Source organism: Haliaeetus leucocephalus, unplaced genomic scaffold, assembly GCF_000737465.1.
Source record: "Haliaeetus leucocephalus isolate CR32 unplaced genomic scaffold, Haliaeetus_leucocephalus-4.0 Scaffold0, whole genome shotgun sequence".
Lineage (NCBI taxonomy): Eukaryota > Metazoa > Chordata > Aves > Accipitriformes > Accipitridae > Haliaeetus > Haliaeetus leucocephalus.
Genome location: NW_010972436.1, coordinates 11,027,033 through 11,044,635, shown reverse-complemented (window position 1 = coordinate 11,044,635; position 17,603 = coordinate 11,027,033). Strand labels below are relative to the sequence as shown.

The 17,603-nt window shown below is 44.0% G+C and overlaps 1 protein-coding gene and 1 pseudogene across 2 annotated transcripts in view; both read right to left on the bottom strand.

The window, feature by feature from the left end:
- Positions 1-2,208: 2,208 nt before the first annotated feature.
- The window catches only part of KIAA1217 (KIAA1217 ortholog), a 53,156-nt gene continuing 37,761 nt past the window's right edge, over positions 2,209-17,603 (bottom strand). Inside the window, exons 9-11 of the mRNA XM_010581171.1 lie at positions 13,085-13,239; positions 12,320-12,466; positions 2,209-2,346 (exon numbers count right to left, since the gene is read on the bottom strand). Of these exons, the coding sequence (XP_010579473.1) occupies positions 2,209-2,346; positions 12,320-12,466; positions 13,085-13,239 (440 nt within the window). The remainder of the gene's footprint in view (positions 2,347-12,319; positions 12,467-13,084; positions 13,240-17,603) is intronic.
- LOC104840215 lies at positions 2,773-4,759 on the bottom strand (annotated as a pseudogene). Its single transcript, XR_775245.1, has one exon. The product of XR_775245.1 is annotated as a sickle tail protein homolog pseudogene (transcript).

Genomic DNA, 17,603 nt, shown 5'->3' with positions numbered 1-17,603 from the left:
TTTTTGCATTTTTTTTCCTATTTGACTGATAGCCATCTTTTTCAACCCTTCCCCATATATATTTTTAAGCATGCATAAAAATTAACTTTGGTGTGGTAAAACTACTCTATGTGCCCAGCCACATACAGTATTTATTTATTTATATATATTTATAGATATGTACAAAAGTTTGCCAGTATACAGAACACTACAGAAGTGTACATTTTAAAATCCACAATGCAATACATTAATGGGTTACCAGGTCTCAGTGAAATAAAACTGAAGGAAAAAGGGTGGATTTAGCTAAGAAAAAAAGTAATCAGCAACTACTACCTATATGTGTAAAAGAATTTATTTTTTTTTTTCTTGGCTGGCAAATTCTTAAATATAATCTGAATGGCAGTGCAATAGGTTGAGTTGCCTCATACACACTAAGACCAGTCTTGTTCTGTTTCTTGTGTAGAGGTTTACTGTCCAGCATCCTACTTTCAAATGTACATTACAATAGTATCAAAATGTTTTGGCAAAAAGATCTCGAAAGGAACCATGACATTTGTTGACAAAAATAGAAATCTGTAACAAAGCTAAATAACACCAAAATAAAAGAAAAATATTTTAGTTTCAGTTTTACAGTTGTGTATAATCACACTTCAGTATATCTCTGTTCACTTCTAGTCCCCATAATGAAAAATAGCTTTATACAAAACAACTTACTAAATTTTTAACCATACATTTTCCCATGCTCAGTACACCGCTGTGCACACGCAGTCAAGTTCACTCACACACCTTCACACTTTTTTGTAAGAGGTGCTGCCTATAGGAAGAAAACACTTTTATCATTACAACAGCAACAGAGTTTTACAAAAAAGCTTCACTCTAATCTAGTGTAGTAATTCAGTATTTAGCACGTGATTAGTATTAAGCCTCCAGCAATACAGCAAAATGGTTACATTCCCTGGTTAAAATATTGGCTGCAGATTCTTTGAAAATGAACAAAAAGCCTTGGTGAACTTGCACGCGTGCTGTGCTTAGCCTTTAGGATGGCTCCTTGGCTGTGGATGGGGTGGACTTGCCGGCATTTCCGTTCTGCGCCTTGTAGCTGGTGAAGCTAGGTGTGTGGATTGTCCTGATGCTCTTCATACCTTGGTTCAGTGAAGTGGGAGAGGTAGAGGAGGGGGGGGAGGTAGAGGAGGAAGAAGGAGGGGGTGGCCGGCCGTTTTGAGTCTGTAGTGAGAACGAGAGATGGTGACCTTTCCCTGGGTAAGTGGGGCTCTGGAACTTGGAGGAGCCGTTAGAGAGAGAGGGGATGAGGGAGGTAGAGTAAGTTATGCGACCTGTCTGCGGACCGAGAAGGTTAGAGGAAGGAATGGAGGTTTTAGTAGGTGGATTAAGAGGGTTAGAGCTGTCACCGCTAGAAGCAGGTGCTGAGCTGCTTTTCCCAGAAGTGGGAGAAAAGGCTGGGATCTTAGAAGCAGGTAGGGTAGGGGAAGTAGCCTTATAGTCCCCACCAGCTTTCTTAGCACTTCCATTAGCCTGCAAATAAAGACGGCAGGAGACAGTTTGTCAGAAAGCCAGTAACACGATAAACCAACAGGACCTGGGAAAATAGCCCTACAGAGAATAAGAATTAACAGTTTGAGGCCTGAGCTAAGTCTTGCAGCCATGGACTGGACCTGGTAGAAAACCCAAAGTGCCCAACGAAGAGTGCATAGACAGAGAGAAAGAGCCAACAAAGCTTTTGTGAGAAGGTGCCACCTATGGGTTAAGGACCGGTCACTACATTGGCCATGCTTTGGGGTTATTAACGTGTGAATAGACATGTCTGGCCGGAGAGTTAATGTGCATCTACTGCCCTCTATTACACCGACAGGTTAGTGTCCAAGGCTTCCTGTAAAGACACTCTGAACAGAAGCATTCCCAGCTCTCCTAAGGAACCGCCACATTTACCCAAGGGAAAGTAAACAGGTAGTTGACATCTTAACATTACAGCTGAATACCACAGTTTAAGAAAAAACAAAAAGGAAAAAAAAAGAAGCAGGTGTTTTATTGCAGACATGCATGCACAAGCATGGTGAAAAAGATCAGTAGGTACTGTCATGCCCCCAGGATCCAGGACGTCCAGTTAGACCTCACTCGAAAGTCAGGCATCCGTTATTTGGTATAATCTCAGTCAGTTACTGGAGTTTTTAAATAAACAAACAACATGGAATGTCCATCCAAACACTGGGTTTAGGGTAAAACTACCTGTCTGTATTGGCGTGGATCCTGCAGCTTGTGTTGTTTGCCTGCTTTCTCCATGCTTCCTTGTCTAGTTTTCGAAGCCATGGGGACCGGCATCCGGCTTGTCTGCGAGGCAGCGCTGGAGCCCTGTGGAAACGAGTGGAGGGGCAGGGAGGGGAGACAAGGAGAAGGCGTGATCAGTACCGGTGTGCTTGAAGAGGAGACTGCACACCATGCGCCGAAAAAAAGCCACAGTACTACATGCAGGGAAAGTTCAGGAGCTTCACACCACAGGTGTTAATTTCCAGAATCAATGGAGAAAACTGCTCAGCTACTGATCAGCCTGGATTTCATGTCAGTGACGCTTGTCATTTCACACAGCAGATTATTCGACCCAGCTCCCCTGCATTTGCCCATCACCAATCAGCAGCAAAGATTAAAAATAAAAAAACAACAAACCCAATGGTCTATTAGCTGTTAGACACCTTGTGGGGAGCCCAAACAAGCCACCTGAAAGGAAGCAACCAAATCACAAGACCCTCTTGTTTAATGGTGATTATTGCAGATTTTAGAAAGCAGCTGGAGGTTTGATTTCTTGGACTAAGGTACCTTACGTGAAGTGGCTGGGATTGACGGAGGGGGCTCTACGCCAGCAAGGCTCTCATCCAGCACTACAAGCTCTCGGGATGGGGTCTCTGGTACTATCTGGGCAGAGAAGGGGACAGTGCTTCCCTCAGAGCTGTATGTGTTTTCAGGGATAGATTTTGGACTCATTTCACTGATGGTGTTTTCCAGCTGCTTTATAGTCTGCTCAAGGCTGTCTAGCGTTCGGTATGTACTCTGTCGAATTTCATCAGTCCTAGACATGGACACTGCAGCTCCAGGGAGTCCCTCTTGCTTCCCAGAAGGACTTTTGTCACTGTCCTCAGGCTGAGACCTGGTGATTTCAAATCTCTTTGCTTCCTTATGCTGCTTCAGGGTTCCATCTTCCTCCTCTTCTTCATAGACCACAACCTGCAAGGTCTTCTTCCCAGTCTTGGTTCCTGTCCGTATCGCCTGCGTCAAAGCAGCCAGCTGCTTTTTAGGGAATTTGAATTTAAACTTTTTCTTAGAATCCTGCCTGCTGCCAAACTGATCGGCAGAGTCCAAGTTTGCTTCTGTGTTTAGCCCATAGATCTGACGGTATTTGTTAAAATTCGTCTTTGTACTTTCCTCTTCTGCAGGAGGTCTGGTTTCTGCAGAGTCAGAGGAAGACTGAACGTTTAATATGTACTGCTCTTCGAGACCGTGAGCCGCTGAATAGTCCGCAATTGCTTTTCTGTCATTAACTACCGGTGGTTCTTCCTTCTGGCTCTCAGGGATTTCATGTGCTTCATTTTCTTCCTCCTCCTCTTCCTCTTCTATCTTTTCATCTGTCATCATTTTCTCCAACTCCTCATCACATTCCTCAAAAATTGTAGAAAGCCGCTTATACGCTGACCTAATATCCATCGGTTCATCAAAAATGATGATGACGGGTTTTTTGTCCAGGCACACCACCGGCTCTTCGCTGTCTGTGTTTTCTGGGATACCCTTCTCCAATGCCATGTCCCTTCTCGCATCGATGTTCACTGTTTGCACATCTCCACCTTTCCGGCTGACTATATCGTGAACTTCCCCACTCGAGAGGACCTGGACGGCTGTTTTAGTAATCATGAAGGCAATGTTTTCTGTGGGTGGGTTGTCTTCACTTGGAGAGCTAGCTGGAGACTCTGTCTCTTCGATGCTGTTCACACTGTTACTTCTGGACACTTTGGGTCTTAGCACAACCTGATTGTAGTTGACTGCAGAAGCTTCTTGCTCCTGCGAGGAAGGCTGAGGCCCCATAGCTTCCTGCGTGTGCCTCATGAGAGGGGCAACGCTGCTGATGGGGATATGCTTGCCTGTGCTCTGCAAGGCTTCACCCTGCGGCAGGCCCTGGTGAGCATCTCGTGAGAGTCTGTAGTTTGGCTTTTGTTTTCCAGTTTCAACAGCTGGAAAATGGGATCCTAAAATATCTTGAGCCCCTCTTCGTTTGTCATCCTCTAGCAAGCTGACACCAGACAGGTTTGTGCTCATGTTCTGAAGGTTTTTCTTAGAATAGTCTCTACTGTCTACAAACAAACCCTTGCTAAATGTAGGACTGTCATTCATTGAAAAGCCAATTTTACTCTCAGCTGTGCTGGATGAATCAGAACCCAATTCTTCTTCAGTTTTCCCTTCCCTCTTCTCTTTAGGATGGTCACTATCTGTGGGAGATCCTGTTGTAGCCCCATACACCTAAGGGGGAAAGTCGGATTACTTAGTTATTCAGGGCTGTTACCTTTACAGGACTTTTTTTCCCCCAAATTAATCATCATATGCTCAGGGGAAGTGCAGACCTCGTGAACTCACCACTCTGTTTACTGCTGCAGAGACTTGTCTGAAGTTGTCATCTGATTCCTGTCTTTCTTTGGGGCGAAATTCCAAATTCTGGCAGAACAGTGCATGATGTTACTGCTCAGTGCTATGCACATGGCCAGCATGGGTTGTTACCTAGGGCCCCTGTTTTAACAAGGCCTCCAGAATATGCAAAAGCACACCAATTACCTTATTTCCAACACAGTGCTACTTTGACCTGTTCACTTTCCAGCTAAAAAAAAAAATCCCTAGTTTGTATAAGAGTGAAGTTGAAAAGATTCACAGTATCTGATTAAGTTCTGCTGGGACACTTCAAAGGGAGCCTGATGTAGAAGGGCCGACAGCAGGGCGCTACGGCTTGCTAGCTCACTGGAGAGCCAAATGCGAGAGTCTGGCTAGCCTTGAAAGGAAGTTTTGTACCGGTAAAAGCTGATTTGCAAATTACAACATTTTGCTGCTTCTAATGTTGCTCACACCTGAGCAGCACAGTCAATATGATCACAGTCTGAGCATTTCTAAATCCTTGCTGCAGCTTAAAAGTACTCCTTCAAAATAACCAGCAGCACCCTGCAGCGCCTGTGGAAGTGCAGAATGAAACACTGAGCTACATTTATACTCCAAACATCACACAGAGAGGTCATCCACTAGCTCAAAAGTAGTATATTCCCAGCAATGCAAATTTAAGGGGACTTTTCTCTTTATTTTCAAATGAGCTCCCCCTGGAGTTGCTGTTTCACAATACCAGGCTTTTCTTTGGGGCTTGGTTTGCTAAGTGCTAGTGACAGCTTAGGATAAACACCAATCATCAGGGTAAGGGAATGACCTGAAGAGACACCATGCCTCTGAACGAGCAAAAGAGAAATCTACAGTCAAAAGACGGCTCGCCAAGAAGGAAATGAATCTGGCCCTGAGTGCCTGAAGGCAGTGAGCCAGAAGTGTTACTGCTGACATTGCTTGAGACTAGAAGCTGACTCCTAATGCACCAGAAGGACAGATTATACTTATATGAGCATCAAGATGTGCAGAAGATCAGTCAGGAGAGTTGCCATCCCAGCTGAGATGAATGAGTGACGGTACAGAAATCCACAGGTTGGCTAGTGCATGCACTCCCCATGCATACAGAGGTTCACAAGGTATAGTTTCTACATCTCATGTGATATTTTCTTATATACTGTCTGAGGATTTTACACAGAAAAACTTTACGCACAATCAAAATGTAGGAGTAAGTCAGCAATAGACCAGAGTCACAGTTCATCTCTACAAAGGCTTATTAGCAGTAACAAGGCTGTGCAGCGCTCCACAGATACCTTGACAACCCTCATATTTCTAAATAAGGAGGAGCTATCACGCAAATCAGCCACAGCCAGCGAGGCCTCAGTGGGCAGGCTGACACTCTCTGCGCTTCGTGCTGAGAGCTGGTATCAGAACAAACCACCAGGGCTTGTGATCACCTCAGGCCCAGACTTGCTAAGTGGTGAGTGCCTCCCAGTCCCATTACATGTCAGAGCTCCCAGAATTAGGGCAGGCCATTTAATGGCACTTGTGGCCTGTGGATATGCTGACTCAGTGACCGAGTTCCCATTTCTCTGTATCTTTTTTAGCAAGTTCCACTTCTTGTTCCACGCATCGGTGCTACATCTCCTGGTGTCATTGTACAACATCTCATTTTAGGAAATGCTGCCTTTCTACTAAAAAATAAAACCACAACAAAATCCATTTCCTCTATGAGTTTATCATGACCATAAGGCTCCATATTTAAAGCCAATAAACACTTTGTCATGTCAGATGACAAAACCAGATCTCATTAACCTTAATTTCCTGGACTCTGTGTTATTCCAATAAATAGCAGTTTATGGCAACTACTTGGCAGCACCTTTCAAAGAAACATTTGTGCTACAGGATGTGCAGTGTCTTGTGTGGTGGCCCAGGTTTTCATGTAACAATATGATCATCTCATTTTGACCCCAGTAGTAATGAGGATGAATAGAGATACATTCACACTTTTTTTTTCTCCGTAACACTGTCATACACTCCACAACAAAGCAATTTTCTCTGTTACTCATACCCATGAACTTGTACCCTCACCCAGCCAGGTGTTTGCAGCTTTAGACCAGAACTGCTGTTTGGGCAGCTCCAAGCCAAGTCCTTGTGTGCAGTCCCCTGACCTGGCAGCAGTACCTTCTGAGGGAGTATGGATTTTGATGCTAATAAATCAGACACCACCATCTAGGTGTCACCTTGTGCTTTACAGCTGCAGTGCCCTATGCAGATGCAGCTAACTGTGGTTCTACAGAGGGACCTGGACAGACTGGATCGATGGGCCAAGGCCAATTGTATAAGGTTCAACAAGGCCAAGTGCCAGGTCCTGCACTTGGGTCACAACAACCCTGTGCAACACTAGAGGCTTGGGGAAGAGTGGCTGGAAAGCTGCCTGGCGGAAAAGGACTGTTGGTCAACAGCCAGATGAATAGGAGCCAGCAGTGTGCCCAGGTGGCCACGGTGGCCAACAGCATCCTGGCTTGTATCGGAAATAGTGTGGCCAGCAGGACTAGAGCAGTGATCGCCCTCCTGTACTGGGCACTGGTGAGGCCGCACCTCGAGTACTGTGTTCAGTTTTGGGCCCCTCACTACAAGAAAGACATTGAGGTGCTGGAGCGTGTCCAGAGAAGGGCAACGAAGCTGGTGAGGGGCCTGGAGCACAAGTCTTATGAGGAGCGGCTGAGGGAACTGGGGTTGTTTAGCCTGGAGAAAAGGAGGCTGAGGGGAGACCTTATCGCTCTCTACAACTACCTGAAAGGAGGTTGTAGCGAGGTGGGTGTTGGTGTCTTCTCCCAATTAACAAGTGATAGGACAAGAGAAAATGGCCTCAAGTTGCGCCAGGGGAGGTTTAGATTGGATATTAGGAAAAATTTCTTTACTGAAAGGGTTGTCAGGCATTGGAACAGGCTGCCCAGGGAAGCAGTTGAGTCACCATCCCTGGGGGTGTTCGAAAAGCATGTAGACAAGGCACTTCAGGACATGGTTTAGTGGGCATGGTTGACGGTTGGACTCGATGATCTTAAAGGTCTTTTCCAACCTAAACGATTCTATGATTCTATGATTCTGATTCTATGTTTAGGGCAGCTGGGTTCTCTGCCTTGGGGACCTGGCAAAGTAATTTTCTCTCTCCCTGCCTCAGTTTCTGTTAAATGAAGTTGAAGTACAATGTCTCCTATAAAATCCTTGGGAGCTACTCATGATGCTATGTCAGAAAAGGTACTACTGCTATTTGCAATTTGCATACACACACAACATGCATGACAAAGTTGAAATGCTGTGCTGAGGAGCTGTGTTTCCTTCCCTACCGTATCCCCCATCATTGCAAACTGGCATTTGGCTAACAAGTTGTCATGCCTGCACGACCCCCTAAACCCAGCAATGATTCAATTCATTATTCTTAAACTTAAAAAGAGGTCTGCAAAGGCAGAAATATTTGTCCTTTTCTTCATTGTGCACATTGGCTGCCCACTAAGACCAGTCAACTCAATTGACAACACCAGTCCAGACACAGCTGTGAAATTCACCCCAACTTGGCTATAGTGCCAGACACATGATACCTCTTCTAAGTCCCGTGACCAAAGAGTGAATCTTGGCCATTAACTTTCAGAGTAAGGGCAAATTTGGCCCATCCACCTTGACTGTCTTCCAATAAGCTGAATGAGATTTCTGAATATCTAATAACTATTTCTGGGACCAACAAATGAAACAAAATAAAGCAGAAATTCTCTAAAGTGGCTCTTGAGATTGAGAGGAACCACTGATTCTCCTCAAGACAAGAACAAGACTTAGGAGAGATGCTTCACCATCCATTGCCAGAACAGCATTGGAAGGATGTTCTAAGGAGTATGAGCATCTCTTTGGCAGAAACTGATGGATCCTCTTTTAATTTTGGTTTCACAGAATCATAAAACTTCATGCAACCATTGTATAATTGCTGATGAGACACATAATGTAGATTGATATAATGTTCCACATAAGCTTTTCTGAGCCATACCGAGATAAAAGGAAGGAAACCACTGAGCAGTGGTGGGTGGGGGTTAGAGAGAACAGGACACAAGATATAAGATTAGTTTTGAAGGAAAGAAGGTTATGCCAAGACCGGGTGGCATGTTTACAAACGCCACTTGTTACCTTCTTTTCCTTGTGATGCATTAAAGTCCCAGGCCTTATGTCTTTAACATGTGTGTCATTTCTGGACTGTTCAGCATGACTGTTTGAGTTTACATCCATAAAAGAGCACTTCTGGAAAGCCTAGGAAATAAATACTACAGGTTATCAGGAGACCAAGAGCTTTTACACAGAAATGTCTGGAGATGACCAACTTCAAAGAGAGCATTTGTTTTTAACATTCACAGCTCAACAATACTATCTACAAGCTCATGAGATAATAGAGATTTTAGACTATCAGACTAAGAGAAATAGGGTGCCCCCTCCAGTCTGCCAAGATTGCGCTCAAACTCATCACACTGATCTCAACGTTCCCTGCAGGGAGATGAGCTTGATTTCTGTTTTTACAGATGGGGAGATGAAGGCACACAGAAGTGCTGCAAACTATCCAAACTTAAGTAGGAAGCCCATGACAAACTTTGGGTTTGTGACAGTACCTACTTCCTAGTGGCTGATAATCATGCAAGAGCTACATAACTCCACTTCTCCCCACACAAACTGTTACTAAAACTTTAGACTTGGAGACATGTGTCTGCCACAGTCTTCACTAACACTCCAGATGGTGACAGTCCCATATGGAACATACGGGCTTGGGGACCACTGGCCTCCCACCATGTGTACCCCAGGGCATGGCCTGGACTTTTCAGCGCTTTATCTTGCTATCCTCTTTCCATTTCCTTTGGGTTTCTCTATTCAACTGGCTCCCAGATCCGGAGGCACAGAACTATCACTGCCACCACTGCACAATGCTGGCTGCAAGTTTTCATCACCAGGATTTCCGCAGGTCCCTACTGGCATGGTCTGCTTCAGTAAGATGTACAGGCAGGACATCTCTGCCAGCCAGAAGAATGAGGGAGGAGTGCTTACGGGAGTCAAACACACCGTGATATGCAAGATTATACTCTTATACCATGTATAAGGGAAATCAGTTAATTCCTGGCAACTTTCATGAAATTAATAGCCCTGATTACAGAGTAGAATCAGGGCTGTTCTTTAAATATTGTATTCCTCATATGTATTGCATGTTTATGCAAAATCAGAAAAGTAACAATAATGAAAAAATCCAGTGCAAAAATCAGGGTGTAGAGTTTCTTTTGGTTTTCCATTACATCCTATTTGTGTGTGTTTATAGACTAGAGTATCTAAGACAACATGGAACTATTAGAAAAAGTAGTCTCGCTCCTCATAATACAGGATATGGCCTTTCCCCAGCTTACCCAATTGTGAGACCAGTGATATGGTCTTGAGTTAGGCATACCATCTACAAAAGCATCCTCAAAGTCCTTCAGACATTAAGTGATGAAGAATCCACTATTTCCCTTGGTAATTTGTTTATTTATAACCTTTGCTTTGAAATATCTGTAATAGTGTCCAAATACAGTTTGTGCTACAGCAGCTGATTATTATTATTATGCCTTTTCCTCCTAGATTAAAAAGGTACTTCCCATGAAAGTACCTCCACATTGTACTCAAGTCTCTTCTGAACCTTCATATTCTTAACAGCTTTTTCAAATGGGGGACTTAATCATGGAGGCAGCAGCCCAGTGCAGATCTCACTGATCCTGTACACAGAGATAAAAACACTCCCTGTTGTCACATGTACACCCAAAGCAGACACTAATTTTGTGGCAACAGCACTGACATGGGAGGTCCTAGCAACTTGTTACTGCAAATCCTGTTTCTTTCCAAGACATGCAGTTGTGGTCTGGCCTATATTTTGTTGTTCTTCATGCGGACTTTATATTTCAGTGAATGTATTATGACCACTAAGTGATTGCTATCATCTCCCTGCTCTAGTTTGCATTAAGCTGATTTAAATAGTAAGGATTTTAAATGTATTTCCAGGCTGTTGATGAAAATACAGAATGACACTGGGCCTGTAGCTGATCCCTGTGGGACCTGACTATAAACACCTGCATCAAGGGCAGCACTTTCAGAGCCAGACAGCTCTCAATCATCCTATGATAGTTTTTTTTGTATATTCTGTGCTGCTAGATTTTTATCAGAATGTTGTATGATGTTTGATCAAATGACTTTTACAAAAATATTTATAGGTATACAATTCAGTTTAAGCAGTCAAACCTGTTACCTGATCAAAGAGTGTTGTTTGCTTTGACAGGTCTGTGTTCCATTACAATGTGTTTACTAGCATAACCGTTTATGCCTGTCCTTTAGTTCTTCACTGATTGAATCCTGTCCCTGATTTTCCACCATTCTGCCTGTGACTGATGTCAGACTAATGAGCCTGTAGCTCCTGGATCACGCAGTTTGCCCTTTCTAAAATATGGTACTCTCTCAATCTTCTAAAATATACCTGGTATTTTGGTATTCGTTTAAAATGAGCACTGCTCGTGCCCCAAACTAGCATTTAAACACTCATTCCCTGTTGAGCTACCACGCCTATTTCTCCTTTTTAGCTCCCCTCAGCCCCCCTTTATAGACCTTAACCTCCACTTCATTATCACCAGTTGCAAGGCAGCCAGGTTGCTTTCCTAGAGACAGGACATAATGTGACAGTTTCACTGTCCCCAGCTCTCCTGTTGCACTAGCCATTGGCACACAAACGGGGCATAAGGGTAAACCACTGTTCTCCCTCCCTGCAAACCAGCTGTCTGAAGCACTGGTGGGTGAGAGCTGAGCAAAGGGGCAGGGCGGACCCATCATGTGTAATGGTTACTGCTTAATGTCCGCATCTCCTGTGCTGCAAATGCTCCCTGGGCAGCATCAAACCCACCTCTTGGCAGGTGGACAGCAGGGATCATCTCATGTCATTAACAGTGCTCTGAAACACCCCAACATCAGAAGTTATAGCCAGTTAGTTAAGCTGATCCACATCTCCCTTCCTTGTGTGGGCATGGAAGAGAACAGATGGTGCCCCTGGGAAGCTGGAGCTTGCTGATGGTAGCTAGAATAGTTGGCTTTTAGTGCAGCATCACCATCACTGAACTAAACCGGCCTATGTGCTATCAAGCCAAGGACCAGCAAGAGAGCACGACTTCTATGCCACTGGCAGAGTAATGTACCAGTTACACAACAGGGAACAGCAAATGTTTCAACATTCAAATACTCTGGGAAACACTGGACCATTGTGAAGAACAAGTGAGCGCAGCCCACCAGGAGCAGACCCCGTAGTCTCTGTTCCCACCAATGTTAACATGAATGATGGACTCTCACCACCTTGCTGGTCTGGTACTAAGTGAGAAATGCTAGGCCAGGGACAATCATGCCAAAAGCACACCAATATTTTACTTTTCCCACCTACATATGTAAGATTCTCCAGTGGCAACCACTGCATTCTTGACCATTCTTTTAGCTCCAGACCTCTTGAACAAAATTTGGGCGGTGCTTACAAAACATGTATCACCCAGTACAATAAAGTGGGACCGGGTGAGACTGGAAGACCTACTTTCCTTCACGTTCTGAGCTAGAAATTGTGCTGAGGCCCTAGAAGTGATATCAGGCACAGGTGTCTTCATGTGCAATCCAAAAGGCATACCTGTAATTCTGCCATTATTTTATCTCCTTCCTCTTCCTCTTCATCTTTTGCAGCTGATGCTACATCATGTCCTGTGCTCCGAGACAATGCCTGATCCTCTTTAGGGGCTTTGGATTGTGCTGTTTGCCCAGCATCTTCACTGCATTCCTACAAGGGGATGAGAAAGCACAGTCAGACAATATAGTAGAGCCCTCCTGATGCAAAGCAAACACAGAAAATTCAACACTACTGCAACTCCCATGTTGCAAGGTCCCTCTTCCTTTTTAAAGAGACTGATACTTCATCAGTTTAAAAGCAACCAATATTGCTGATGTGATAGCATGTTCATAGATTAAAAAGCTTCCTAACTTGGACTTCCCTCCACTTCCTTCAGAGAACAGATGGGGAAAAGAAGCCCAAAGAAACTAATTTGCAACATTTTTGTAAAAATGCCCTCAAATCTGAGCTGATCTTCCCCATCTGTGTAAGGCAAGCTTTTTTTATTTTTAATCTTCTTACCACTCTAAATGAAAGCAGCCTGTGACTTGCCTTCTACATTGCTAGGATATAAGAGCAGCAAGACTCCTGTAAACAGAACTGATCAAACCTCACTTGTTCATTTGGCCTAACAGTAGTGTTTCCTGGTAAGCAGTTTCAGTAGCCCTCCAGGATGTAGCTCTGTCCCAACTTATTTTGTGGTTTATAGACCCAACCCAAGCCTGGGGATGCTTCTCTGTGCCAGCCACTTAGCAACAGTCTGATTGCCTAGAGTCTGAATCATCAGACCTTGACAGCAGTAGCCTCTTTTCTGGCTGCATAGATGACATCTCCTGATCTCGTTGTGGTTAGTCCTGACCCTGGCAGGTAACTGCGCCGTGGAGGTGGAGGGGGTGGAGACTTGGTCAGCTTGTCATTATCCTGTTCTCCATCAGGAACTTCTTCTGCAGGTAAACAGAGCAGCACAAAGTGAGCATAGGTGAAGAAGGGGAAAAAAGTAGATGCATCCCTGCCTCAACTGGAAAGGAAAAATATGTCTTAAAAGGTCCTACTGCTGAATATATACGAATAGAAACACATTTGGGAATCAAGTGGAACCGCCTCGAACGAAAGTAAACAGTGCTGCACTTGCACAGAGAAACTGGGTCACTTCACTCAGAAATTTTCAGCAAAAGTCCTGTCCTCCATGCCACTGTAGCTGGGTTTCAGCCCTTGGTGTAGAAGTGTGATAGCAGAGAACATATTTGTAGATTAATCACTTGTAAAGAAACATGTAAAGGTGCAGGTTCAGCTGGGCACCTGCTTACAGGTAGTGCCCGATAGTCTCCTTTGAAGGCATGGCCACTGACATGGATACTAGCAAGACACCAAGCCTGGAGGCTTCTCATTGTTCTTGGGAATTCTGAGGCAACAGCACACATTTCTGCTCTGCCTGGGAGGTACTGCCAGCAAGGTGCTAGGAGAGGAACTGAAGAGTTTTGTCCATCTTATAGTTGGACAAAACTAGCTAAGTCCAGACAAAGGGTGAGAGGGAAAGTGTAAACACCGCTCTAGAGATGCCACCTCTGCGGTTCAATGAGTCCTCTCGCCCCTGAACAGGGCAGGGGACCACCAGGGGCAACTGTACTTCCTCCTCTTCTAAGACAGCATTTATTCTCACTTAACTTACTACTAACTATTCCAGGAATGCATAGTTTTGCCTTTGAATTATCATATAAGAGCCCTATATATATTTTGCTAACCCACAAAGATTCAAATACCAAATACAACAGCTGAGCAGAGCCAGTCCTTGCTTTCCGAGGAGAGTCTTCTGAGAGAAGACCAGTTTCTCAAACTGGCATTCCCCCCATCCCCCCATGAATCTTCCCCACCCAGCTGCCACTTCCTCTTCCCCACCATCACTGGACAGCATTTTTTCCAGAAGCAGCATTACCCTGCTTGTGACCATTCCCTATGTGTTTCTGGTCACAAGCTAAGTACCACACATGTCAACAGGCATGTTTTCACACTGCTGTTTACGATGTTTATTTTCAAGAGCGAGAGAATGACCTTTCTGCAGCTACTCAGTCTTATATAAACAGCTGGAATAAATATAACCCAGAAAGATAAAACCTCCTGCTTTTGGGATTACCCAGCTGTTTAGGGCTAAGTGTTCCCTCTGGGCAAATTATTGCATAACTGCCCGCTCCTGGGGCTGTGTCAGGCTCCCCCGACATGCCGGCTGGCCCCTGGGCCTGGATGGAGCCTTTGTCTGACCTGGCCTCATCTTCATTCCCTTCTTAGCTCAAATGATCTTTGAAGCTGCTTAAGCTTAAAGAAATGCTCAGCTGTATTATCTCCCTCCCTGGTTATCTGGCACTCACTTGCAGAATTGCAAGAAGAGTGAATTTCCAGATGCACTTTACATTAGACCACTTCTTTGGTCAATACACACCACTCAGTTTTTAGTGACATCAGATTTACTTCTACCAGCGCAAGGTAAGATATGCTACTGTAAAATCAGAGTAATTCTCTAACATGGTGTTTAGCAGACTATGATGTAGGGCCTGTGCAAATCACTACTTCTTTTAATGGGCTCAACCCATTACCCTCAAATGGGTAGCAGCTCTGACTGCAAGAATACCAAAGTTTTTCTCATACTTATTAAGAGCAAGGCTGGATGAGAGACATGGAAGGCACAAAGAGAGAATGATTCCCACCACCTCTTTCACATCTGTGAGACATCATCTATCTCCATCTTCAAATAAAAAGGAGAAACACGAGCAAGAGAAATTGTCAGTGAGTGTGGCAGGTGCACAGGCTATCAAAGGCTAATCCCCCTCACTCCCCAGCTGGAGTCATTAAGGAGAGGTTGTGATAGGGTTTGCTCACAGTCAATGCAATGACACTGGGCAAGACAAAACTTCAAAGCTGGATTTCCATTTTCTTTACTAAACAATTATATTTCCCCAATCTAAATGGGAAGGAAAAAAACATTTGGAGGAAAAAAATGAGGAAAAGACCTTATTCTAATACTTTATTTTTCCTATGGCTGAGTTGTTCTAGCATATTTAAAGAGGGAGGAGTAAATGGACAAATACAACTCACTAAGTCTGAGACTACCCATGAACAAAAACATTACTTTATGGAACTTTCTATGGTGCCAAAGGGCTCAAGCACTTCTGTGAACAAAATGGGAGTTGTTCATTGCCAGCTGTTTCACTGAGCTGAAGCATTCTTCAACAGGCACAGACAGACTGGAATGAATTTCTCCCACCATGCAAACTTCTACTTGCACCAAAAAAATCCAACATGTCTTAAAAAGATCTCAAAATACTAATGCCTGCCTCGGGGCAGCCTTTGTAGTCAGATAAGCAAACTGTCCTTAATGGAAGCTACTATCACTCAGCACTTGCAAAAATCTGGGTAGTCTCACATATGAAGGCACAAAGAGAGATGAAGGAGCCCAATTTCTAATGTACATGCTAGAGACATTCCCCATATTTTTTACTGAACAATCTTGATAACAAAGTTGAGTTAGAGTCAAGACATTAAAGAATTATTTGCAGAGTCATCTGCAAAATTGTGTAAAGTGTGTAATTTTACTTTGTTTTGTGCTTTGCAGGGGGGGGGGGGAAAGTTTCTTAATTGGGTTCTGTGTGGAGAATGGCTGAGACAACATATTCTGGCAACGTGATCTGTCTGGGTTCTGCAGTGAAGGCCACAGAGGACTCTGCTAATTCATGGCCAAAATGTCTTATGTGCTATATTAGTAGGTAGGTGGTCTCTCTTTCCTTATGTTGCTCAGTTTTCTAGTCTACAGCAGACTGATACTGAAATTTTCATCTTGAATCATAGAAGAGTTGGGTGGCATGTGAGATGTTTAGCAGCTATTAAGGAAAAGTTTTGCTGTTCCCTTATTTATGTTACTATTACAGGATCCATTATGCACAACAGAAGGCAAATGTTGCAATCTCATCAAATTTCTCTTTAAATCTGCTGGCTACACACTGTGCAAAATTGTATCCCAGAAGTGGATTAGTTAACTATGCAAGTTACAAAACTTCTGTTATTGTGCTCTGCACTTCTTAAGATGTCACAGCTCACTGCACCCATATGGTATTTATTTTCACTGACTTCTTCTATTTATGCCACACATTATACAAGATAATTGTGCTGATAGCCAGTAACCTTGCTGAATGGTGCCAGAATTCTAAAATTATTTTACAAGGTTCAACAGAATTTATTTTAAACATGTATGTTGTGAAACATCCAAGGAGCTACAACTTGTCAGTGTTAAAGCTGCGCCTGGAACAAAATGCTGCATCTGAAAACACTCCTCCCAAATTCTATATGAATTTGTCTACGCAAGCTCCAGGGCATTGCTTTGCAGCTGTTTACAACACCTTGAGTGCAGCATGCAGGTCTGGTCTCCACAGCTCCAGAAGAACACAGTGGAGTTAGAGAAGGGCAACTGAAATGAGCCTGGAGAGGGAGCAGCTGGCCTAGATGGAGGGACCAGAAAGGCTGCAAGTTTGCAGTTTGGAGCCTGTGGGGCAGGCTGAGACCTCCAGGATATGATCAAGGTTTTATCCACTGCCTTCATGATTTTATAAAGGGAATGCAGAGCTGTTATTTTGCAAATTGCAAAATATTAGAACTATGGGGATCTCAGTGAAGCCGGTATGAGATCAGTTTCAAATAGATGAAGGAAAGCTTCACAAGATGGGGAGCTTGCTGCCACAGCAGTGGGGATGCAAATGGTATAAGCAGGTATACAGGAATTACTGGATAAAAGGTCCATAATGGATATGAAAAGGAGGAGGTTGGGATATTCCCTCTAGTAGCAGTTGGGGGTGCTGGGGGAGTACTAGCAGACTGCAGAAGGTGGCCACATCCTGTGCTGCCCACAGACAGTATCTCCCATTGCCTCTGTCAGAGACAGACTGCTGAGCCAGAGGGACTATTGCTTAAGTAGCTGGGTAAGAATTTTATAGGTGACTCACATTTGGCTAATGAGGTAAATCCAAGGTTTGGCTGAGGCATCTTCTTTGCTCCTTGAACTTTGAAGAAATTCAGACATGTATTTTTATGTTAAATTGTGAAAGATATAGGACTGGAAGGACACCCCACCATCCTGCTACCACAAATTAGCTCTACCTACATAATTCTTGATCAATGCTAGTCTAAGCCATTCTCTCCAATGATGGGGATCTTACATCCTCCTCATTGCCTCATACAGCCTTCTTCAGTGCTTCACTTTCCCTATCATTATCAGGTTTTTCCCTAATACTTAACCTGGATCTTCCTGGTTGCAATTGCCAACTTC